Raw genomic sequence first — 21,419 nt, 5'->3', positions numbered from 1 at the left:
ATTAATGGTGTAATTGCAGTGAACAGTATTTATGTATTTATAATAAAGTATTTAATAATGTGTGAATATTCTTATGTATCTATTTGGATGAAGATGAAAGAGGTTTTCATTTAAAATGTTACATAGAAAATATCATGTAAAGCATATTCTGCTAGATTTAACTTGATATTTACCATTCGAGTTGATTTCTGTGGTCTAAACAAGACGCATTTTCACTTGTTTCTCCATTATTTGCAATTAAGTTCAATTCAATGGTTAATTTCAGTTTTATTTGTTATATTGTATTATCTCATGACACTTTTCATACAGAGCAGAGCACACAAAGTATTTTATTCATTTATGATAAGCCTTTTCCGCTTGGGAACTAAACTGTGGCTTATAATATTGACAATATTGATCGTGTTTCTAATGAATATTTGTAGGAAGCTTGCTGCCATAAAGGGATCGTCAGCAAGGCTGTAGGCAGGCGTTTAAATATATGGAGATCTTAAATAAATGAGACATCCTGAGTTATGTATTTCTATATTTATTCAGTTAATCAAGTAAAAAATAATTCTCACACATGAAGGTCTAACGTCTGTTTTAAAATCCTGGTATGAGGAAGAACTGAACCTTCATGTAATTATATTTTTCACCTGAAATTAGAACTTATTAGACTATTCTCCTATAGATTTACTGCCGCCAGGATGTCAAAAACAAAGAGGAATTGCCCTCTGTGTGCTCAATAGTAGCTCCAGCCGTGTTTGTGATTAAATACTAATTAAAAAACCCCAACAGATAACAAATATCAGCAATGGGACTCAAGTGAAATGAAGATCTCGGACATCGTTGTGAGACTTCTTTTATTAATCTCGTTAACAGTCCCAATAAAAAAAACTGTCATACAATCACTTGCAATGACGAGAACACAGAGCACCATTTAAACATGTAAAAAACATTGTGTGTCACTCAATAAAAGGAGACAGTATCTGGTTCAGTACAGAGATGATGATCAATAGTACAGACTTCAGTTTCTCCTCCACGTTGTCATTGATACCTTCATACCTCTGAATTCAGTCCACTGCTGTTAATGTGCAAAATGACTCTACAGCAGTTCAGTTAAACCCCGTCACCCACAAACAGTTCTCAAAATGTTTGTGATACAATCAGCAGTCAGAATAATCACAGTACTCTTATTAGTATTTACAATTATCAGTTCATTTGGCCACGTGCCAAGTTCACTGTTTCTTAAACACAATACAGATTATTATTGAGCAGCAGGTAACTGTTTGTTACCATTAGCACCACAGCAGCATAGTGTCCATCACCATTTTGTTGGCGTCAACACCAATGCAGCAATAACAACCAATGCAATTCATTGAATCTTCCTAAACACACATAATATAAGACACACTCAGTTATTTTATGCTTCCCCAAGTTTAACACAGCAAAATATACAAAGATCGAACCAAAGGATGAAGTTAAAAACTGATCAAACTGTGGCAAAATTCTTATTTCTCTTAAATACTTTTATCAACACTAACAATTCAGTTTTGATACAGGAAACCGAGGAGAAGAGCAATGTTGGTACAGAATATAATATTTTTTTAACATTTACAGTAGATGTTAATTTAATGAAGTCTTTGTTTCTCCTGGAAACAGGATTCAAATATAGTAAAGCAGCGAGACAGCTCTCAGTTCAATATGATCTACATTTTGCAACCATATTTTTTTTTAAAAATAGATAAAAATGGAGCAGTGGTGTATAAAAATCTCTTTTAAAAAAACACCCATCATGTAAACATCATTTATATCTATGTATTTTAAAAACTCTAGGATATATGCCATATGTAGACGCATGTATAACCTCAGAATGAACTATCAATATTCATGTTAAATACTGATGATACAACAGTTTAGATGGCTATTGACCATCAACAATCGACTAATCATTGAATGAGTGGGCTGACTACAAGAGAAGGCTCACAGACTTCTAGTGAAAAGGTAATAATATATTACTCTTCAGGACACTTTACCTCTGGTTTGTTTTTAGCCTTCCCAGTTCAAGTGTGGCTAGTAGCACCACCAGACTCAGATTTAGCTGTTCAACACGAACATTTGACTATTTGTTCCCTTTTCTTTTTTTAAGTTCAGTGCCACACTGACATCCTACAACAGCCTGCATGACTCTCATATTTTCCTTCTAAAGCCAAGATTATATTCTCAAACCGAGACATACACAGACAGCTGCGTAGTAGTTCTGTCTATCCTACTATTAGTCTGCATTCTACATGTGCAGTAGATCAGCTGCTGGAAGCCTCGTAGCGTAAGTGGCCACGTGGACAGTCCTCACAGTCAGAACAAAAAGTCCACACAGAGACCTTCGTGTACTCAGTCTAACTCCAGACGCACGTTTTAAAGCCTTTCTTTGTTAACTGTGATGTGAAAATATGAGATTTCCTCACAGTGAAAGAAACTGTACATCCACCACGGAGCATCTCCCCTGCAGAGCAGCTGACAGCGCTACCGAACGGAGAGTAAATTGATTAAATTGGAAGAACCAGTCGTCCATCATCATTGCTGGTGTTCTTTGTTCTTCTTTTAATGAAGAAATATTCTCCAGTTCTCATATAACTGATATCTACACTAACCTCTATGTACCCACCACACTACTGCCAGTACTTCCTCAGAGGACGCTGACTGGTACGGCACCACGTAGGTTAGCCACAAACACATAGACTGAAGCCTGGAAAGGTGGATTCTCAGTGTCCAACTGGCTCGCAGGGTTAAGTTGTATCACAGTCTGGTTCAAAAGTAGTTTAGCCGACTACACTGACAGTTATCACCGGAGCAGACAGTGAAGTGACGGAGCAGCCAAACAGATTGTTTTGTTGTAATTTTGAGACTCTGTTTGTAAAGTGCAGAGATTCGACTGACCATCAGGTTCACCTGGGATCTCCTCGACTGATGACTCAAATCATCAACTTTTAAAAAGGAAGCCCTGAGTAGCAACACTGACAGTCACTGAGCATTTGAGGGAGGAAAGGAAGGACCGAGAGTGTCTGTAAACTCCAGTAGGTGGTTCAGAGGATCAGGAGGAAAAACCAAGAACTGGAGGTAGACAGAGAGCAGCTAAAGCAGAGTCTGTTGTATACACAAACTGCATGTGTGACACAATGCAAGAGACTTGAGTGCATAGCGGGTAAAATGTCCCTGTGGCAGAGATCTACAAAAGCCTGTCTGTGAGCTAGCTTTGTGAAAGTAGTACATATATGCATAGACCAGTCATGCTCCATCTTGTTCTTATAAAAACACGTGGTGGGGGGAAAAAACCCTTCAGAACACACAAACACACACACACATCACTATGCAAAAGATAACAGCCCTCCGTTATCTCGGTTGATGCAGTTCTGGAGTGGCAGAGGAGGACAGGGAGGTGGAGGTGGAGGTCATACAGGCAGCTGCTCACAGGCAAAATAGTCCTTCAGAGGAGCGAAGAGGTGACGGATGACCGGCACACTCCATGCCTTCCCCAGCACCTTCTGCCTCTGCTGCCGGTTCATGTTCCTCACGTCGGTGTAATGTTTGGGGAAACCAAAGATCCTGGTGGACCACAAGGAAGAAGGCACACAAGTGTTAGCGTAAGTCTCAGTTTAGAGCTGCAACATTGATCGATGAGTCTCTCTGGTTACAGCTTCTTGCTGCTTTTTGATCTGAATATGATCAGATTTTGGACAGTTGGTTGAACAAAACAAGACACTTGAAGTTACTTAAGCTCTGTAGTGGACATTTTTCACTGTTTTCTGATGTTATAACCAATATTAGCAATGTCTCAGTCTCTCTATAGGACAGGGTTCATCTACCTTTATTACCCAGTTATTTTTGGCCCAAAACAATATATATCTGGAACAACAAACCATATAATGTTTCTCATACCAACACCAATAAATGAAAATGTTAAAAAATAACCGTTGTTCATTTCCATATTATATTTAGTTAAAGCCACAGGGCAACTGTCCAACGTGAGAATCTCTCTCTTCTCTGGCTGACAACTAGTGGTGTAAGACGATACTGATCTACTATACAAGTATTGCAATATTATGTTTTGTGATTTAATTTATATCACCTTTCTTACAGTATCACAATATACCGCTATATATTTAACTGTAAGACCTGTATTGTGATACGTATCATATTGCCAGATTTGTATCCATACACAGCCAAAAAAAAAAGTTTTTTTTGGTGTATTTTTTTTACCAGAGTTTAGAGAGTCAACACACAAAACCAGTTAAGCAGTGAGCCAGTAAATACTGCATACATTTAACACAGACACACTCTTCAAGTATTACAATTCCTACCTTTCTAGTTCAGTGATCCAGAGGTTGTCCTCTTTGCCGTTCTCGAGGACAGGCAGCTGAGAGACACCTTTGCCCTGCTTCAGAGAGTTTGGATTGGTGGTGATCGTCCTCACCTTGGTGACCTGGAACCAAAACAACAATACAGTAGGGATTTTAGTTACCTAAATTAATCAGAATTGTTAAAAAATAAAATACATGAACTGCAGACACAAAATCATTGAATTAAACTGACCCTGGCCTCTCTACCGATCTCTAAACAGTCCTGGAGGGTCAGCTTGTCCTTCTGGGAGGCGATAATGGGCCTGAAGGGAGATAAACAGCCAACAAACTTCAGTTATAAATTTTTAAAAACCAGTAACAAAGCGCTTCAGAAGATGAAGAAAGAAAAAAAAGAGGGTTTTAGGAGACAGAGAAAACAATATATAAAAGCAAAAACAAAGTGTAATGATACCTCTACTGCTACAGGACACTAATATTATTAACAATAGAATCATATTAATAATATTATTATTTCAGTCAAGAACATAGTTTGAATCCATTAGTTTTGAGTATTTGAACCCTTATAATTGAGGATTAATTGATGTTACCTGCTCATCCCTGGGATGTTTCCCCAGAAGTAACGCGCTCTGTGGGCAGGGCTGACTTTGACTGCATTCACCAGCACTGGGTTACACTGTCGAAGAATCACATCACAGCAACAGTCATTCTCTTGAGTCTGGAAAATGTTACTTAAGAGAGAAAAACAGCAGTGTAATGAGGAAGGAAGGAAGAGGAGGAGTTGGAATGAAAATAATGGAAGATGAGATGAACCTCTATTGATGCCCAGAGGGAGAACAAGGACGAAAGAAAGTCCAGATAAATAGAGAAAAGTTAAAAAAAGAAAGACTTATTTGTATATAAAAAATTATAGAAAAGTATACAAGGCAAGCAGTACACATACAAACTAACTAAAAGTGTATTCAAGTGAAGTGTTAAAGTGGTGTGATGAGTAGCAGCAAAGTTACATATAAGAGTAATATACCATCTACTATACCCGCATCTGTATTAATATATAAATATAATAGAAAAATAACATAATATAGTAGTTTATTATAATACGGGATATAAAATAAGTCTAAGGTGAAATATAGTAATATAGTATAACATAATATTTATTTTATGTGTAGTAAGACGAGATGAATCCAGCAGAAACCAAACAGCAGTGGATGTGACGAACCTCGAGGAAGCGGCAGATGTTGACTTTGTCGTGCGTGTTCATGAAGACCACGTTCTCAAACAGCCAGAAGAACGGCCTGGGGTCTTCCTCTTTGGGCTTCAGCAGCTGAAGGATGCGGAAATACTCGAAGAACAGCCTGCCAGTGCCCTCTGTCGGAGAGAGGAGGGAATTACAGCAAAGAACAAAAGGCCTCTGCACTGTCATATCTGATGTCATCATCCTTATTATTAAATCAGGTTTGCAACTACAGATTATTTTATTATATATATTTCCTTTTGGTTCTTTTATTTGATCAACTGATTAATCATTAAGTCTACGAAAAGTTTTCAATCTACAAATATGTGAAAGTAGTTAAGTTAAAGCTGTTACATACCGTAGAGGCCTTTTCTTAATGGGTTGACGATGGAGAGGTCATTACAGGGGCTGCCACCGATCAGCAAATCAAACGGACCCCACTGCTCGAGCTGGATGGTCAAAGAGGGACAATGAGCTGGTTTAATTCAGCGTTGCACTGTAAGGCATCTTCCAATGACTCAGAACAGATAAATAAAGTAAATAAAAGGACTGAAACAGGAGAGGTCACTGTCAGCCTAAAGCACAATTTCAACCAGAGAGATGTGTTATAAAGGAAGATGAACACAAACATTATGTACATTAAACAGGCAGTGTGAGAGAACGTACGAGCTCCTCGGTGATTAACCGGACGTCACCAACGTGAACAATCTTCCCATCGTGGTTGACGGTTCCCACGGCAATTGAATCCTCGCAAACCTCCGAGGCAACATATTTGTCTACTTTGAAGCCGAGATCCTTCAGCACCAGGTAACCTGAAAGAAAATACCAACAGACACAAACACACACAGAGGCTGTCAACGTCTTGACATCAAATATACTGTAGAATCAGAATTAGAGATGTTTAGAGGAGCAGAAAAGTACTAATGCTAAGAGCACCAAAAAACACGTAATGTAATTTATTGTTTTTGGGAAACTTGCCTGTTGCTATGCCATCGAACAGCGAGAGAACTCGGATTGGTCTGCGCAGGTTGGCACGGATGGACGGGTAAACACGGTGCGGCTCCTACAAAGTAAAAAAGGTCAAAACTATGTAATAACACTGTGTGACTCCTCATTAATGGAAACAAATAAAGAAATAAAGAACTTAAAAGGTTAAAAGTAAGAGCAATTTGTGTATTTAATCATTTATTTCAACTCATTTTGTCCCTTTATTTGTAACATTTTCTCTAAATTACTATAAAGTGCATTTAGTTTATATAACATTATATTTTGTTGTATTAAATAATGTTTTTATGTAGCAGATAAGCCTAATGTATATTCAAATTATTTAAAGTACCATCTATCTAATCTATGCCTCTTTTCTCATACACTTCATTCTGTCTGCATGGAATCTAGTTTCTTATATATAGAAAAACATTTAAAAAGTCAGAATATTCTTAAACTCAAGGTATATTTATGGCTTTTATTAATTTTGGCATTAAAAAAAAATCACTATGAAAAATGGAAAAATAAATAAAATCAGTGCTGTAAAAACATTATTTCGGATTTCTGTAGTAAAACAAAATGAGAGTACAGGTACCAATACCAGAATTCTGGGTTAAAGTGTTTAATAAAGATGAAAGCAATTAATCAATCAGCAGAAAATAATTAAATTAATTATAAGTGTCTGCCATAAAGAAAATTAAAAAATATGTAATCCAACACTGCTAACACTGTTATTATTAATAAGAATGTAACTCACGCACATTTGATCCTGATGTTGCGTTAGTAAAGGAATATTTACTCATTTAACGTGTGTAATACTTCAATTGCTTCAGAGAGCCACAAAATGATTCGTATGGGTCGATCACTCACAAACTCCATGGCGCTGTTGTTGGCAAATAATTCCTGCACACGAATGCTCCAGTCCACTCTGGGAATCAGAGCACCGTGGGGTCGATGGGGCTGACACAAGTAGCAGATCCACGGGTCCAACTCCTTCAAGGAATCAAACGTCCCCTGGCCGATGAGGATGTTCAGACAGTCCCCACAATAAGATCTGCAAATGAGGAGGAAGAGGAAAGACAATCCATCAAATGGGGAAAAAAAAATCAGCCTCTATTTGTTTCCTTTCCTTAGATAGAGGAAGAGACTGACCTGCAGCAGCTGTCGTTGCCACACAGTATGACCTCCATCCCATAGCAGCAGATGGTACAGTAGGACTGATATCCATCTTCATCATAGCGAAACAGGGTTTCTGTAAAGTTATCCTACAGGAGACACAGACAGCACCGCCAGTAAAGTTAGCACAGGAGGAGGAAGTACAGTGTTTAATACTTCAGTTCAAGGTTTCACACATTTAAACACACATTCACGGTGTGCTGAGAAACCCTTACTGTTGGTTCACTGCTGGTTGTAAGATAAAGAGAAGTTGATGATTCCATACTTTACACTTCAAGCAGAGGCTTCCTTTGAACAGAGGGTGGAATATCTCAACGCTTTCAGTCCCACAACACAAACAGATGCCTGCAGACACAGACGAGGAACAAATGTGTGAGTAAGTGCTTTACATAAAACAGTACGATTATTATGTTATCAGTACTGGATGAGAGATTCACTGGAGGGAAGACTTACAGTACTGTGAGGTGTGATGTGAGTTGTTATGAATAAAAAGGGAACAGATTTTAGATTTGATTCAGATTTTAAAAAAAATACAACACTCACCGTCAATGTTGAGTTTCTTGGCCATGATCATCTGGATGGTCTTCTCTGCAAGAAAAGAAACAAAATACGTTTTCATAATTTGCATAGATAGATAGACACTCTCTCTCTCTCTCTCTCTCTCTCTCACCCCAACTGGTCGAGGCAGACAAGGATCTGTCCCAGGTTTCTGCCTTTTAACAGACAGTTTTTCCTTGCCCTTGTTGCCAAGTGCTTGCTTAAGGTGGTACTGTTGGGTCTCTTTAAATAATGCTTTAAAGAGTTCAGTCTAGACCTGCTCTATTTGAAAAGTGTCCTGAGATAACTTCTGTTATGAATTGGCGCTATACAAATAAAATTGAATTGAATTGAATATATATATGTATTATAAAACGGTTAAAATGTATTAAAACTATGGGAATAATAAACGATATGATTCAGATATTAAGAACCTATTGTGATACTTGACCTTATAAGTCATTATAAAATACTAACTAGTAGTGTAACTAACTATTCAATCTATTCAGTAATATTACAGTTAACCCCCCCAAAAAAAGAATTAGTTACAACTTTTATTTGTTTTGTTGCCGATTTGAAATCCAACAATCTAAATCACATTGTCCAATCACAACTGAAGATGGAAACACATTCAGCAGCTGGAAATACTCCATTACTTTGATTTTTACAAGCAAAACTGGCTTTTAATGGTCGTAAAGCTGAATTTTGGGGAGATAGGGGCAGGGAGTTAGAAAAGTAATAACATTACTTTTGAAAAGAATAACTATTCCAACACTGTTGAATGAATTATACCCATTATAAACATTTTTTAATGGTTTACTTTGCATAAATTCCAAGCTGGAAATTAAATCAGCTGCTTTACGCAGATGACTCACTTCAGTATCAAAGGTTGGATCTCATAACGGGCTCCGCAGGGAAAACTGCACCAGCTGGTCTTAAACTGAAACTTAATTAGAACCTATTTCTAACGCATGTGTTCACAAAGTGAATATTATCACTTAATTGATACATGTCTCATCACACAAACTAGTTCCTGCGTAGAGTCGACAGTAAATATTCGTACCCGGTAACTAACTGAGAAAGTTACTGTAAGAGTAAAGGTAATGGGATACAGTCGACATACCTGACCTGAAAATGCTGTTAATAATGTAACTGTAGAATATATTAAATCACAGCTCATCTGTGTACGTGTCCGTTTCAGACTGAATTTGAGCTTTTAGTATTGGACTTTGATTTGTTTCACTCAGTTTGGAATTAAAATATTAAAATTTGTTCAAATTCAAACATTTTAATGATGAACTTCTGTTTGGTACCTCTGAGTTTTTGGTCCGGCTGGGTGTACATGGCGGTCGGCTCGTTGATCTTATTGTAGGTTTTGGTGTAGGTCCTCTTCTTGTTCGGAACAAAGTCTGGAGACGTGTCGTTATCAAATCCATCAATTAGACCGCTTTTCTTCTTCTGAACCTTCCCGGCTTTCCACCCGGCCTTACCCTTCCCTTTCCCCTTCTCCCATCTTGCTTCCCAGTAATCTTTCTCTCCCTCCCATCCTCTCTTCCCCTGTTTCCCCGTCTCTGCTGCCAATTCTCCTGTGGATTCCTTCTCCTTCTCCTTCTCCTTCGTGACTACTTCAGCGTCTTTTCCCGCAAAATCGACTGCTTCTTCCAACGCAGTCTTTCCACCGCTGTCTTTGTGGGGGGACTTCTCCGTAGAGTTGCACGACAAAATGTTCATGGAGACAGCCACGTCTCTCAGCTCAGAGTTGGCCATATCGCTCTTGCTGCTCGTCGGGTCGGAGGAGTTTACGGAGCGACGAGGAGATTTGGCTTTCGAGAAGAGGGTCTTCCTCGCCGTTGGTCTCTGCTTTGTTTTACTAACACCTGGACAGGAGACAATCATCCATGTGACCATCAGACATCTTACACAACAGTAAAGTTAAAATGTACAATCTGTAGACAATAAACACTTGTTGAGCTGAAACCAGAACCAAAATTCTTTGTATTTGCAATAATACTAAATTACTTAAGTTAATCATTGTTTACTTTGTCAAGATCACAACAGGGTTACCTTCTAATAGGATGTTATAGAATGATTGCAGAGCTCTATTATGCATTTAGGGTGGCTGTGGTGCAGAGGCAGAGGGGGTCGTCCCCTAATTGGAAGGTTGTTGGTTCGTTCCCCGGCTCCTGGTGCCACATGTCGAAGTATCCTTGAGCAAGATACTGAACCCTGAATTGCTCCTGATGCCGTGCATCGGTGTTTGAATATGTTTGAATGCGTTTGAATGTGTTTGAATGTGTATGATGGGCTTTACCATCACTGAGTGAATGTGTGTGAAAGGGCGAGTGTGCCATGTAGTGTAAAAGCACTTTGAGTGGTCGGAAGACTAGAAAGGCGCTTTTACCATTTACCATTTAATTTAGCATGGAATCAGATGTTCATACCGTTGACGGCAGCCGTTGTTGTGAGTCTATCTGGTCCCATAGGTTGAAATCCTTCCAAGGCCCAGTCTAACACCTGTTTCAGCAGCCCATCTTTGTCGTTCAGATTTGCAGAAAACTGCTTCCCACAGCGTAAAGCTGCTTCCTGATAGACACAGACACACGCGTAAGCAGGAGGAAGAGAAATATGCATCACCTATCAACACTTTCAAAGTTCAGGTTAGATTTGTTGATGAGTCGGATCTGGTGAATTTTGATCCGACATACCAGAACAATTAAGTCCTGTGTATGTACCAGACAGACAGACAGACAGAGAGAGAGAGAGCGAGAGAGAGACAACAACAGACCTGCAGGGACAAGAAGATGGCTTGTCTGTAGGTGACAAGGATGGCGAAGGATTTGGGACAGAAATGCTCAGCGAAGGCAGCGAAAGGTTCCAAAGTCTCCACTGCGACCTGGAATCAGAGCCAAGGAATCAGTGCAGGGAATGGTAATAAATATAAGAGTTTAGTATATACAGCATATAAATGAGTGTACTGTCACTAGGTATATCAAGCATTCATGTACATGCATATTTACTGTAATGTATAAACTTTGTCTGACTCACCTGAGAGGACATTCTCTGTCCGTACCACTCCACCATCTTCATCCCTGGTTTCTTCACCCTGCAGGGTATGATGATGCCTGGCCAGAAAGAGAAGCCGTCCAGCTTCCCCCAAACCATCTCCTCCTTCGTACCCTGTCCAACGCACACACACAAACACACAATGTTAAGAGAATATATAATACTGACTGTTTCTAACATTGAATATACAGTAAAATACATCTTTCTGAAAACTTGTCTCCCATAACTGAGGCAGTTCCTTTCTGTTTTAACCTGGAATCAAGGCACATACGAGTCTATTATGGAGAGAATTCTGTTCCTTTATTATTCAATCAAATAAAATAGATTTGAAACCAAAAGAGATTTGAGAGCAAAATAGAGTAAGTGGCAATCAAAAAAACAATTTTTGAGATCGAAACAGAACAAGTTGCAATTGAAAAAAAAATATGAGAGAACATATTTCTTCAACTTCAATCAAAACTAATGTTTGTAAGTAAAAACATGCGACCATTTTGCGTCGTCTTTGCTTGCAAGTTCTAAAGTTTTGTTTGCAAATCAGTCCTCTTTGCTTGCAAATTCAAAAGTTTTGCTTGCAAATTCAGCTGCACTTGATGGGCGGGGCCTACGCTGGTGGACGAGAGAAGAGTTTCTATTGGTTGGTTTGACTGGCTACGTCTTCCGCATTACACCCACTTCTCCCTGTGCTGTGCTGCTTGGAGGTAAGCCTGTTGCTCTTCAAACGTTTCCCATAAGTAATGATGGTCCGACTTAAATGACACCGAATGATGCTTCTGACCTCAGATGTACAATGTGTAGGTTTCTAGAAGAGAAACGCAAATTTCAGCACCACTGATCTGTATAATCAGATCAAAAGACATGTCCTGTGATTTTAATTATTCGCCACGTGTGTTTGTTGACATTAGGAGTAGCGGCAGCCCGCTACACAGTGGAAACTGGCACCGCGTTCAGCGGTAGTTTAGTAATCCACGGTAGTACTGTTGTGTAGGAACCGTGACGTTTTGGCACCGCGAGTACCATGCAACACTAAATGTTTCAATCACAGCCCTACGTTGTATACCCCTCCCTGGAATTCACTCACTCAGTAGGCTACTCTGCTCAGGCCGAGACTAGCAGAGACAACCATGTTGCTGCTAATCAGTGTGCTAGCAGCAGCAGGGCATTATAATTCATTACTTGTGTTGTTGTTGTGAATGTACGGCAGGCTGTAGCCAACGATATATAGCGCAATTCATTACTTATGGGAAACGTTTGAAGAGCAACAGTCTACCTCCAAGCAGCACAGCACAGGGAGAAGTGGGTGTAATGCGGAAGACGTAGCCAGTCAAACCAACCAATAGAAACTCTTCTCTCGTCCACCAGCGTAGGCCCCGCCCATCAAGTGCAGTTGAATTTGCAAGCAAAGAGGACGCAAAATGGTCGCATGTTTTTACTTACAAACATTAGTTTTGATTGAAGTTGAAGAAATATGTTCTCTCATATTTTTTTTCAATTGCAACTTGTTCTGTTTCGAACTCTAAATTTTTTTTTTTTTGATTGCCACTTACTCTTTTGCTCTCAAATCTCTTTTGGTTTCAAATCTATTTTATTTGATTGAATAATAAAGGAACAGAATTCTCTCCATAGTCAATGAGTGTAATTTGAACAACCCAGAGAGTTTGCAGAGACAAATTTTGCATTAATATATATATATATATATATATATATATATATATATATATATATATATAGGAACTGATCATTATTTCCATTATTATAAAATAAAGCCAATCATTTTCTAGATTAATTCATTCATCCTTTCGCCTTTAATCATATGCTTCCTCCGTCCAGATGCTTACTCTGCACTAGACTTTGATTGACAACTTGTTAGTTCTACAAGACTTATTTTTAACCCAACCAAACAGGTTAGGTGTGAAAAAAGATACAGGTTTAAAAATCTTATATTTGTGTATTTTTTTATATTATTAACTGAGAATAAAACACTGTTCTTAAAATATAATAAATATACTGTATTGATATAGAACGTTAAACCATTAGTAACACATTTTCCTGGTTCTATCACTAAGTTAATATAAATAACATTACAGTCCATCTTACCAGCTGTGGTGCTGAGTCGGTTGGTGTACACGTTAAAACCATCCCACCATCATCATCACCACCACCACCACCATCATCGTCGTCGTCGTCATCGTCGTCATCATCATCATCATCACCATCATCGCTTATAATGTATATGGACTGTGGCGGTGAGATCCTTGGCTCTGCAGAACAGTGACAATGAGTTACTGAATATACCACATTATACATTATGATTATTTCTTCATGCACATATAAAGGCCCTGCTCCTGATCACTGGGACTAGGGTAGTATTCACAACACTGTGAGCATACAATAAACAATTTATCTTATTATTAACACCCTTAGACTATTAACAATATGACACATTTCTTACTTTCTGCGTTCACCAGTCTACTGGTCCGACACGTTTTGGCCTCTTCGGTGACGTCAACCACATCTAATAAAACAGAACACACATTAGTTATTATCATCACCTACATTTGGAACCGCTGTCCACAACAGATTGACTTCATTAGCCAAATTTATGTTAATGAAGCCGGTAACGTACACCTGACAGTCTTACCTGAGGAATTGTCTGTGTAGTCTGAATCCCTCGCACAGCGGTTGTGTCTGGTAGGAACACGTCGTCTCTGTCTGACTGCAGAATTGTCGCTGTCATCCGTTGTCTCTGAAGTCTCTTCATCCTCCTCTTCCTGCTTCACGCCACCATTACCTGCCCGGACAGGTCGTTTCCTTCTGAACCTCTCTGCTTTAAGTGAGGTGTTGACGGTATTCTGGCTGTCAAAAAGAGCCTTGGTGCTGCTGCACATCTTGAGACAGGAGCAAAACATACACGTTAATCTCTTTATCACGTCACAGAAACACATAACTAGGAAATTAAACAACTTGTGATATGAAAAGGATAAAGATGTTAGTTACCTTTAAACAAAACAACCTTTTAACAAAGTCCAGTGTCTAATATTTAGGAGGATCTACTGAAATACTGAAAATTAAATGAAATATTGGCAGAATATTCATACGTGTTTTCATTAGTGTATAATAACCTGAAAAATAACAATAATATCTATCTATCTCGTTGCTCACTGCTGTGTATTGATAATATTTTATGGAAGTGCATATTGGAGGACAAGTCCTGGAGGTAAAATTTGGTTGGTAAATAAAACTAGTCGGCCTCCTGAAAGACGTTTAACATTCAACACTCACCTTATCAAACACCTGCGTACTGCCTAGAGAGTCCGGCAGCGCCAGGAGGATCAGAAGGAACGTACGCAGGATAGAGTGCTGTCTAATGCCACGCAACATCTGTACAAACACAGGGAACTCTTGTAAGGACATCTGATATTCAACATCAATGTTTACTGAAGCTTACCGAGCTACTGGACTATAGAGGTGTTGAAATTAATCAAATAATCGATGCATCACGATGCAGACATGGACGATGCAGTGGCCGGCCATAATCGATTATAACGCAATGATGTCGCTCGTTAATTTTCTGGCCGCCGCATAAACATTCAAATGAAAAATAACATTCTCAGTAGCCTGACCCGTTTCATCTAGACCAGTACTTCTCAAATTGTGGGGCGTGACAGGCAGGGGGGACTGACGGGGGAGGAGAGATGGAGAAGTTTTTGACAGGAGTAAAAAGAAAAACGCCACTGGACTTTTTTCATCGGATACTCGATGAGTATCGCCAACAGGCCGGTCATTTAGTGAGCGCGGCATCAGTAAATAAAAACGCACCGTTAGCCTCGTACAAACATCGCTACATCGCCATGTGCAAAAAACCATCACACAATAGCAGAGGAGCTAATACTCCAGCAGCATTGGACATGGTCACAATCATAGGTGAGAAAAGTGCTGAGACACTGAATACTGTCCCTCTTTCCAATGACACGGTCGGGAGACGTGTGTGTGTGTGTGTGTGCGCGCTGTCTGCTGTGGTCTGACTGTTAAATAAAAAAGATTTATATCTTACTATTTGTATTTTTGGATGAAAACAACCATATGAAGTAATATAGAAAACTGTATTATATTGAACTATACAGTATCTTAATGCATTCCGTCAAGTCAAATATCCTATGTGGCTTTAATAGAAAAATGTATTTGAAGCATCGTGATGCATCGAGGAATCGAATCGCTGACATGATAATCGTAATCAAATCGAATCGGGAGATCAGTGACAATTCACACCTCTACTGGACTACCACTTTATCTACATGAAGTCACCCACCCACCCACCCCCTGTTATTGATCCATCATGTTGACGGTTTACCTTCCCCCAGCAGTGACCTCCTCTTCCTTTTTTCTGTTCCTCCTTTAATGTTTTAATGGCGCTGAGGTATTCGTATGCCAGTTGAAGTGCTTCTGTCGTCCCGGTGTTACAGAGACCCAGCTGAACCCCGATCTCTGACAGCACGCATCTGGACAATCCATTATCCTAAAAGAGAAAACACAGATATCTCAAATACCAGTATACAGACGGGTAGGAAAATCTGATTAAGTCAAGGATAACATTAGAAAATCAAAGAAAACTGTTACATACAAACACTTGGGGTTAGTTCCCCTAAAGTGTTACTATTTTGTGAAACAGCCCTTTAAAGTTACACAAGCAAACTGGCAGCAAGAGTCAATAATAAACAACTTGAGCTTTAAAAAGATTATGTGGTGGCATCATCAAACTAAACACAGCACACTCACAATTAATGTGCTTATTCGCTTTCTGTAGGAGAGTTAGATGAGACTAATATGAACACTTAGCTCAGCACAAAGACTGGACATAGAGGGAGAATAGCCTGGTTCTATCAACAATAACCAAATACTCAAACCAGAACCTCTTGAACTCACAAATTAACTTGTTATATCTTCTTCATTTAATCCGTACAAAACTATTTCTTGGCTGGGAGTCCAGGAAGTGACTGCCTTGTACTAAGATAAGATACGGATACTGACGGTTATCAGAGGGACCAGAGAGGACAGAAATGTAATGCTGGTAGCGATTTTGAGTCTCAATATCTCCCACAACTATTTAGTTTATTTGTTTTCAAATTAAAATCAACCTATTGAAGCCAGCAACATATTAATATTTATTGAACAAATATGAAGCTAACAGAAATAAATCTTCTTACATTGATATTTTCAGGATGTTTCAGGACTTTGCGGATATTCCTTAGTGCCACGTCTCCAAGATACTTAGGCATATTCCTCACTAAACTCTGTAATGCTCCTTTATAGAAGGCCGTGGCACCCTTCAGGAAGTCACTCCTCTCCTGCTCCCCCAGATCCACAACAGCGGTGGCCCACAGAAAGTCTCTAGCACGAGAACCGATGTTCACTTCGGTTGGGGGGAGCTCGTTGTTGAAGGCGTGCAAGCTCCGCCTCCTGAGAAAGTGCTCGTGGACGGAGGGCCGGAGGAGGTTGGTTGCGTAGGTGTGGACCAGCATGGCGGACAGTTGCAGCTCTGCGGCGACGTCTACTGTTCCATACTGCTGCCATTCTTGTAGAGCTCGGAGGGGCTCCAAAGCATGGGAGAGGAACAGGAACTGCAGCTTGATTTTATTATCAATCAGTTGGGATCTGATCCAGTCAGAGGAAGCAGTCGGCCTCAGTGACTTGAAATAATCCACTAAATCCCTCCAGTTGCTGGCCATCTTCTGCACAATGTTGATGATGAATAAACTATGTCCAGAGACAGGTTTTGACGGGTCATAAGACTGTGAATTGGTAAATAGCTCCTTCAGACTGTCATTAACGGAGGTGCAGGTGGAGTAGTGACAGTGGATGACTCTGATCAGGTCAAGCAGGCCACTAAAGGAAGCCATGATTCCAGCCTGGCATGCTCTTGCTGCTAACCCAGGGAGGCCAGAGAGTGTTATTAACCTGGGGCAGCTGGTCTGAAGCTGGGATACAAACTTCTGTCTCGCCCATAAGCTTGAAGCGTTACAGTAAAACACAGAAAGGTTGGACAGAGGCAGCTCAAACTTCTTCAGCGTCTCCATCAGGAGTTTTGCATCGCCATCTACAGAGCGCGTGCCTGGGGGAGCACCGGTGTCCACCGCCAAGGTTTGCGGATCAACAGTGTCGACACTCATGTTCAGAGTGTGCAGCAGCCTCACCACACTGACCCCCGAGCTCCAGTCAAAGTAGCCAATCAGAAGGACGCTAGTGGTCTGTCCTCGGCCCAGCTCCACCCCCATGTACAGGTAGAGGCAGTACGGCGTGTGCCAGCAGACCTGAATGATGTCTTTAGGGTGGGTTGGACTCAAGATGGTAGAGACTAAAGGGTCAGAACTCAGAGCGTCCACATTGCCACTACAGTATTTGTTGATGAACAAAAACAGAGGATCACTGCTACTCTCTTGCTCTTCCATCTTCACCGCTGCTTCTGCCGGCTCCACCATGTTTATCTGTTCCTGCACGGGCTCTTCCATCTTCACCGCTGCTTCTGCCGGCTCCACCATGTTTATCTGTTCCTGCACGGGCTCTTCCATCTTCACCGCTGCTTCTGCCGGCTCCACTGTGTTTATCTGTTCCTGCACGGGCTCTTCCATCACCGCCATTTCCATTTCCTCTGCTTTCGGCTCCATGTTCACATCCACCTGGGCATCCTCATCCTCAGATATTAATACTATCGCATTGGCCTTGGCAAGGGAAGTCTGGGGTCCGCTGCTGGACTTGCTAACCCCGCAACCCGACCCCGGATAAGCAGATGAAGATGGGATGAGATGAGACGAGACTTTGGCCCTCCTGTTCAAAATCTCCCTCACCGTTAGTTTTTTATGTTTATTCGGTTCTACCGCTTTTTTTCCTGCCATCTTCACAATTATCTCTAGTTCCTGATGGGAGGCCTCTGTAATGGGAGTAAAAAAAAAAGACACATTTAAATGGATTTTTATCAGACATCACTGCAAGACTATTGCAGAAAGAGCCACAATGCCAGCACCATTTTGATGAAATATTGACCTGGGGCATGTTTAGGTGTCACATTATCACAGGGAAAAAATAATGTGCTTTGTGTAACTAATGTAATTCCCATCGTGTAAGAACAAAGCCACATATTTCATCAAGAATCATGCTTCAAACAATTTGTGTGACACATAGACAACATTTACTATGTAGGATTTCTGTGCAACAACTGCTCCCACCTGATACAGGAACCATATTCTGTCCACCTCTGGCCTCCAAGGCACGGTACTCCCTGCCGTTGTTGTTCTTTTCAAAGAAAAGCTTGAACCAGTGCAGGAAGGTCACAGCCACTGTAGAGTTGTTCTTTATCAGCGTGTCGACGGGGATGTACTGTAAAAAAAAAAAAAAAAAAAAGATGTTTTTATTTACTGTGTTTATGATGGTTTGAAAAGACTAACATGCTTTTTAAATATCCAAATAAATCACCAAACATTTGCAGAGAAAAAAATTTAAAGGAGTTTAAGTTATCAAAAATAAAGATATAAAATAAAAAATAAACATAGAGCAGAAGAAAATACTTCTGATATAGTCAGCATTACCAAAATATCTGGGATGAGCTTCATTAGTCGGGTTCTTAACTGTACTGAGCAAATTTTAAATGTGACGTTTGTTCACTGCTTTTGTTACAATACTCACTCGGAGCACTCCAACTTTTTTGAACGCAGCTTGCAGTAAACTGTAGTTATGGATAGCGTCCTCCGTGCTGCTGCTGCTTTGGAACCGGACCTTGGAAAGGTCCAGGGTCCCGGGAAAACACCAGTCTATCAGCTGGCAATAGGCGGCACCTGGATATTTATACGCACAAAAGTAAACGATAAAAGGAAGCTGGTTACCAAACAATAAGGGCCAGATTAACTAAGACAAAGGTAATTTACTTGACTCTCAGAAAATGTAGTGATAGTAATTCCAAAACATTAACTGCAGCCTTCAGTCGTGTACTCATATCTAAAACCATAATAGTACAGTGTTTAGGTCAATTAAAAACTTTGTAAAGCATAAACTCATGACTGTTTGTTGAGGTTTCATTGTGACCTACCTGAGCACACCTGCTCCAACTTGGTGAAGCGTGCCTGTAAAGTGTCATTGAGCCATGCCAGCAGCTCATAGCGGTTTGGTGGCCCCGTACACAGAACTACATTCACTGCCACATTCATCATTTCCTCTCTCCTAAAGGGATGGACCTGCACAAACACCAAGGTAAACATTACAGGAGAGTGATCCACTTCTAAACTCAAAAATCAACAAATTTGACATAGAAGTGGTATTGCTGAACATGTCAACAATAATAATAATTGTGTTAAAATGTAAGGAAGCATTTGGTGCACATTGTGCATTTGAAACAATTTGAGTTCCAGGCTTTTGTCATGGACTACTAACAGCACAGAAACCAGAACTAGCTGTCTCTCAAAACAAACAACTCTACTTACATTTCAAAACATTGTCTCAAACTTTAACCTACTACAGAATCAAGTCACATAAAATTGCGATGTTGTTAAATTATAAACAGTGAGCTAAAGATAACGTTGTATGGATTGTTTATTTATTTCTACACAGGCTCGCAAAGACGACTATTGGGGCTTTTTCCGCAAAAATGCTGCCTTCAATTTACCTCAAAGTGCCGTTTATCTCAGCTTCAATAGATGAAAAACAAACTAATGAACTCGGGATTTGGAGATGTCGATGTATTTGACTCCCTCTAGTCATAATTCAAGTTGCACGTGTGGTAACAATGAGATCAGAAGCTAAATTAAATAGCCAATTAATTAACTTCCCCTCACAACCTTTGCAAATGACCAAAACAGCAACTACTTATCGTTTATAATCGACAATAAAACGTTTTCCTTGCTGGTAAACACAACACCAGTAAGCAGAAAGAGTATGAATCAAATTAAACAACTGCGTTTCCAAATTAGGCTAATGTAAATTAAACATCTTTTTTTACGATGCTCGTTTTTCCTGTGTGTATTTGAATGCAACCATACGACAGTCTCTACACCAATCAGATTAGAGCGGGTATGCTCCTGACCAATAGAAATCCATGGAATCAGCGCCGAAGAGTTCTAGAACGTAGAACAGCAACTGATACTGGGTCAGGTTGTACCCTGGTGTCACAGTGACCCCCCCCCCGAAAAAACCGAGCTCAGATCAGCTGTTAACAGTAAGAATTGACCGAAAGGGAAGCCATGATGGATTTCTCACACCATAAAGCGAACCCCGATCTTCAGTTGAAGGCAGCAGCGTCCAAACAATGAACCGAGAACTCTACATTCCCTAACTATGCGCTAGCATGATGATGTGCACGCGATTTTCTCAATGTTATAAATTAATCTTTGGCTACATGTATAAAAAAATAAAATAAAATAAAAAGTGTATCAACGCAAACGTTCGTTGCGACTCGTCCAAGTGAGTCCGCAAGTAACAATAGAGTTAACCGTTTATCTGAAACTTTGTCACACGCCGACAGACGCTGGCTATCTTAAATAAAACTACTTTAATTTAGCTAATCGGCTGTATTGAGTGAACGAGTTTAGCTCAACCTGTGATAGAAGAAACAAGTAGCTAACATTCGCCGCTGCGGCTAACGTAACGCACGCTAAAAACGCGAGCCAACGTTCTATAGAAGCACTCCAACGTTCTTTAGAAGCACTCCAACGTTCTATAGAAGCACTCCAACGTTCTTTAGAAGCACTCCAACGTTCTTTAGAACACGGCGGAATTCGAACGCGACTCGCGTAAGTTGCGTTTAACGAACCTCGTGTTCAGGAAGTAACGCTCACTGGGTGTTTTTATTTTTCCTTTTTTTGTTTTATTTTTTTTAATTTTTTTTTTTAGCATTGAGCGCAAATCTTTCGCAAATCTATTTGTTACGCGGCGGAGAAAAGATCGTGCACTCACCCTCTCGGTTGTGGTCCTTGTGGGTGTCAGTCGACAGTTTGTCCAACCCCCAAAACCCGCCTCTGCCCCCCCCCAAACACTTTCTACCGGCTAACGTTACCGCTCCGCTAATTCCGTTTCTTTTTTAAATCGGTCGATTGGGAGCGTGTTGTATTAAT

At 40.1% G+C, this 21,419-nt stretch overlaps 1 protein-coding gene across 5 annotated transcripts; it reads right to left on the bottom strand.

Annotated features, from left to right (window-relative positions):
• Window positions 1–825: 825 nt before the first annotated feature.
• LOC127377554 (uncharacterized) lies at window positions 826–21,295 on the bottom strand. 5 transcript variants are annotated; one of them, XM_051425561.1, is made up of 26 exons: window positions 21,262–21,295; window positions 19,403–19,547; window positions 19,003–19,151; window positions 18,546–18,696; window positions 16,530–18,250; window positions 15,677–15,841; window positions 14,608–14,706; window positions 13,967–14,213; window positions 13,778–13,840; window positions 13,423–13,586; window positions 11,311–11,442; window positions 11,051–11,158; window positions 10,707–10,848; window positions 9,579–10,142; window positions 8,272–8,316; window positions 7,994–8,073; window positions 7,705–7,817; window positions 7,423–7,606; window positions 6,547–6,631; window positions 6,235–6,380; window positions 5,927–6,017; window positions 5,554–5,702; window positions 4,925–5,010; window positions 4,570–4,639; window positions 4,338–4,459; window positions 826–3,582 (listed from the first exon to the last, which is right to left on the bottom strand). In XM_051425561.1, exons 2-26 carry the CDS (start codon window positions 19,521–19,523, stop codon window positions 3,429–3,431), a joined length of 5,151 nt encoding a protein of 1,716 aa, XP_051281521.1. In that variant the 5' UTR covers window positions 19,524–19,547; window positions 21,262–21,295; the 3' UTR covers window positions 826–3,428. The 5 variants fall into 5 exon arrangements, with proteins under 5 accessions (XP_051281521.1, XP_051281520.1, XP_051281519.1 ...); XM_051425560.1 differs by lacking the exon at window positions 21,262–21,295 and adding an exon at window positions 19,976–21,100; XM_051425559.1 differs by lacking the exon at window positions 21,262–21,295 and adding an exon at window positions 19,794–19,948.
• Between the last annotated feature and the right edge of the window lie 124 nt (window positions 21,296–21,419).

Source organism: Dicentrarchus labrax, unplaced genomic scaffold (assembly GCF_905237075.1).
Source record: "Dicentrarchus labrax unplaced genomic scaffold, dlabrax2021, whole genome shotgun sequence".
Lineage (NCBI taxonomy): Eukaryota > Metazoa > Chordata > Actinopteri > Moronidae > Dicentrarchus > Dicentrarchus labrax.
The sequence above is the reverse complement of the archived record's forward strand: the minus strand, read 5'-3'. Positions and strand labels throughout refer to the sequence as shown.

Coding starts and splice junctions, on each gene's coding strand:
- LOC127377554 (XM_051425558.1), bottom strand. CDS start 19,571: ATGTTTACCTTGGTGTTTGTGCAGGTCCATCCCTTTAGGAGAGAGGAA. Junction 19,152..19,402: donor GTTGGAGCAGGTGTGCTCAG/GTAGGTCACAAT, acceptor ATAAATATCCAG/GTGCCGCCTATTGCCAGCTG. Junction 5,011..5,553: donor ACATCTGCCGCTTCCTCGAG/GTTCGTCACATC, acceptor ATTCTTCGACAG/TGTAACCCAGTGCTGGTGAA.